This window comes from Myotis brandtii, unplaced genomic scaffold (assembly GCF_000412655.1).
Source record: "Myotis brandtii unplaced genomic scaffold, ASM41265v1 scaffold1774, whole genome shotgun sequence".
NCBI classification, from domain to species: domain Eukaryota; kingdom Metazoa; phylum Chordata; class Mammalia; order Chiroptera; family Vespertilionidae; genus Myotis; species Myotis brandtii.
Window position 1 is genome coordinate 309,557 of NW_005356575.1, and position 4,309 is coordinate 313,865.

General features: G+C 52.6%; 1 protein-coding gene across 1 annotated transcript in view; it reads right to left on the minus strand.

The window, feature by feature from the left end:
* LOC102263289 (very-long-chain 3-oxoacyl-CoA reductase-B-like) overlaps positions 1-4,259 on the minus strand; it is a 5,595-nt gene extending 1,336 nt beyond the window's left edge. The window contains exons 1-6 of the mRNA XM_005863401.2: positions 4,021-4,259; positions 3,803-3,870; positions 1,077-1,121; positions 846-880; positions 577-658; positions 141-206 (exon numbers count right to left, since the gene is read on the minus strand). Of these exons, the coding sequence (XP_005863463.1) occupies positions 141-206; positions 577-658; positions 846-880; positions 1,077-1,121; positions 3,803-3,870; positions 4,021-4,231 (507 nt within the window). The 5' untranslated portion in view covers positions 4,232-4,259. The remainder of the gene's footprint in view (positions 1-140; positions 207-576; positions 659-845; positions 881-1,076; positions 1,122-3,802; positions 3,871-4,020) is intronic.
* Positions 4,260-4,309: the final 50 nt, after the last annotated feature.

The window sequence follows — 4,309 nt, forward strand, 5'->3', positions numbered from 1 at the left end:
CGCCCCGCAGAGGCCACGCCCCCTGCAAACACTCTCCGCTGGGGAGGCTGCTCCACTGTCGCTGAGCTCCTCCCCCCGCCAGAGCCCCTCGCCTCCGGAGCTGCCACTCGGTCACGGTCAGTCCCTTAGGAGTCAGGCACCTGCACGATGACTCCTTGGGAGCAGTACTCCGCGCCCACTGCCTGCGAGAAGTTTCGCACAAAGGCCTGTGGAGGAAGGAGCGGGAGGACCCCAGGCTCGTGAGCCTCGCTGTGCAGAGGCCTCCAGCCCAGCCTTGCCCCAGCACCGACCAGAAAGCCCCCAATCTCCCGCCCCAAGTCCTCACCTTAACCCCCGAACGCTTCGGCGTTCCACGCCCTCCCGGTATTCCCCTACACCCACCCTCTACTCCACCCGCCAGCCCCGATCTCACTCCCAGCTCCTGTTCTCTCTTCCCCGAGCCTCCGTTTCTCTTAAAAACAAACAAACAAACAAACAATCCCTGCTGGGCTGTGCCCAGGTGTCTCTCACACGCGCGCACACACGCATTCAGGGCTATGGCAGGGCAGCCCTCCGCGGTCGGTGGGGCCTGGGTACCTTGGAAGCGGCGTAGGCTGATAAAAGTGGACAGGGCTTCTTGTCAGTGAATGAGGAGATGTTAACGATGATTCCTTTGCGCCTGGAGGAGGAAGCATTCGTGGAAAGGTGATTCCCCCACCTCCACCCCTGAGCCATGTCCTAATCCGAGAAATGTCAGAGGGACAGGGGCGAGCTGGAAACGCGGCTGGGTCAGCAGGGGAAGGGGGGAAGCCCGGAGGTGGGATGGAGGAGGCGCCAGAGGGGAAGAGGAAAGGCCTGCCTCTTACCTGGAGACCATCTGGGGCAGGACAATTGCCGTCATCTGCAGAGAAGAGTGGGAAGGGCCCCGTTTTCCAGTCCTTTCTCCTGCCCCCTCCCCCTCAAGTTCACGCCCATCCCCCCACCTTCTCCTGGGGAGTATTCCCCTAGCGCCTTCTCCATGGGCGGGCAGTAGGGGGGACCACCCCGAGCGGGCAGAGCTATGCTGACCGTGGACTGAACTCCTCGCCCAGGCTTACCTGGGCCACAGACATGATGTTGCAGTTGATGACGTCAGAGAGTCTCTGGGGAAGAAACAGAACCATAGTCGTCCCTCCACCAACCCTGCCTCGACCCCCACCTTTTCTTATTTCCTAGCTTACTTTTCTTTTAAGATGGACACTTTTTTTTTTAGAATTTACAATGTGCGTATCCTTTGACTCACCAACTCCACGTCTGGACATTCATTCCTTTCCAAGGTACTCACACATGTGGGGAATGAATTCAATAGAAAGATATTGTTTGCAACACTATCTGTTTGGGGCTGTCACCAATAATTTATCTAGAAACACTGCTGAATGTGTCTTTGGAGCACATGTGGGCTCATACAACCAGGAGTGACGTGGGGGGATGAGAGAGCATGCATATTCCCAACCTTAAGAGGTACTGCCCAACAGCTTCCCCAAAATTGTCCAAATTGATATGCCCACTAGCAGAGTTTAAGAATTCTAGTTGTGCCACATCCTGCCAAAACCGGTTTGGCTCAGTGGATAGAGCGTTGGCCTGCGGACTGAAAGGTCCCAGGTTCGATTCCGGTCAGGGGCATGTACCTGGGTTGCAGACACATCCCCAGTGGGAGATGTGCAGGAGGCAGCTGATCGATGTTTCTCTCTCGTCGATGTTTCTAGCTCTCTGTCTCTCTCCCTTCCTCTCTGTAAAAAATCAATAAAATATATATTTAAAAAAAAGAATTCTAGTTGTGCCACATCCTGACAACACTTGGTATTGCCAACACTTTTAGTGTTAACCATTTTAGTGGCTGTGCAGTTGTACCTCATTCTGGTTTGAATTTGCGATTCTCTAATAAGAATGAGGTTGGATAAGTTCTCATATATTTATTGGCCATTCGGATTTCCTCTGTTGTAGAATGCCTGTCAATATGGCTCCCATTTCCACTGGGTGTTCGCATTTTTAATAGATATATAGCCCTGGACAGTTATGCTCGGTGGCTTGAGTGTTGGCCCTCGGACCAAAGGGATTCCGGATTGATTCCCAGTCAAGGGCACATATCTGGATTGCAGGTTCAATCTTGGTCACACGTGCATCTGTTTGCCTTATCATTTCTTTGGTTTATGGTCATGATTTTTCTTCTAATATTCCTCTTATATTTCACTGAAGCTGTATGTTTAATATAAATAATTGTATTGTTGATCTGAGGTTCTGGACTATAGTTGACCCTTGAACAACATGGGTTTGAATTGAACGGGTTAATTGGAATCACAAATTGATGTCTCTTAGCCGCTTGAAGGGAAATATTGCTCTAAATGTCAGATTTATATCTTTGGATTCTCTTTTCCCCCAAATCGTGGTGCTACAATTCCTCTTTGCTTTAGGAATAATGCCCTCAGTTATTTTTTATTATTTTTATATTTTTTGTTAATCCTCACCCAAGGATATTTTTCCCATTGATTTTTAGAGAGAGTGGGAGGGAGGGAGAGAGAGGGGTGGGAGAGAGAGAGAGAGAGAGAGAGAGAGACATCAATGTGAGAGAGACACATTGACTGGTTGCCTCCCTCACGCACCTGGACCAGGGGCAGGGATCCTGCAATCCAGGCACCTGCCTTTGACCCAGAATCGAACCCACAACCCCTTAGTCTGCAGGCCGATGCTCTAACCACAGAGAAAACCGGCTAGGGCCTTAAACAGTTATTTTTTAAAATATTCTTTTCATTCTCATTTGCAGAGTTAGTCTCAAACAATGACCGCCTCTAATACCAGAGGCAGAATACACAACTGGCCTCTTTAAATTTGATAAAATGAGCATGTGCGTTTCTTTGAAATAATAATATTTAACATTTAAAAGCCATCCCTATTGCCTGGCTGGTGTGGCTCAGTGGTTGAGCGTCCACCTGTGGTCGAGCATCCACCTATGAACCAGGAGATCACAGTTCAATTCCCAGCCAGGGCACATGCCTGGGTGGCTGGCTCCATCCCCAGTAAGGGGCCTGCAGGAGGCAGCCAATCAATGATTCTCTCTCATCTTCGATGTTTCTATTTCTCTCCCCCTCTCCCTTCCCCTCTGAAATCCATAAAAATGTACAGTGGGGCCTTGACTTACGAGTTTAATTCATTCCGTGACGGAGCTCGTAACTCAAATTACTCGTATGTCAAATCAAAAAGTGAACGAGTGAGACACGTGATGCTGGGCTGATGTTGTGGCGTTCACTGTGACGTTCGCTGCGCCAACTAGCGGTGGGGTATCTGAAGCTGGCTCATAACCCGAATTTTAGCTCGCAACTCAGCAAAAAAATCGACCGAGAGACAGCTCTTATCTCGAAAAACTCGTTAGTCGGGACACTCGTAAGTCAAGGCCCCACTGTATTTAAAATAAAAACGGGAAGAAAGAAAAAAGAAGCCGTGGGATTCAAGAACGATCCCAAGGGACAATGTAGAAAACCACAGACTCTGAGCGGCAGGCACTGGTTTCCCAGGTGGGCCATTCCCCGCTAACGTTGGCACCCGGGGATCGGGGATCGGAAAGGGCAGAAGCAGAGAACCTGAGCACTAGTCCTGGTTGGGCGATGCAGAGGGCGCCCCCATCGCGTCCTGGACATCGGAGACGCGCAGCTTTGAAAACAACTTTCCAACAGAAGGCATATAAATACACAGGGTGCCTCCTTCCGCAACCCACAGGCCGCGTGGGTTTCCAACAGGGGGCAGTAGCGGGCGCAGGAGCGCAGAGCGGGCGCGGACTCGGTTCACTCACTTTGGCGACGTTCTCACGGTCCAGCAGCCTCACCAGGGTGTTTTCATATAACATGCCCACGTTGTTCACTGAGCGGGAGGAGACAAGCTGTTTGTGTCGCTCCAACAGCCCCAGAGAGACCGGTTCGGGGCAGAGGGAGGGCGACCCCAGAGGGTTAAGGGTCAGGGTGAGCATGGGGGCCCTGGAGGGCGCGGCTCCTCCGAGCGGGCTGGACGTACCCAGGACTCCAATCTCCAGGTCCCTCAGTCCTGTCCTAATGGCCGCGTAGATCTCCAAGCCACCGGTGAAGTCCGCCTGGATGACTCGAGTGACCCTGCCATGAAGCCGCTCTGGGGAGAGGCAGTGGGAGCCAGGCCCTGAGCTGGAACCCAGTCCCAGTTGTGCCCCCCCACCCCTGTCCGCGGGGTTCAGCCCCAGCCCCTGCTCCATCCTTCCTTCCCTTGGCCCAGATGCAGCAGAAGCCCCGCCCACCCGGCCACGCCCCTTGCCACGCCCCCCCCCAGTCCC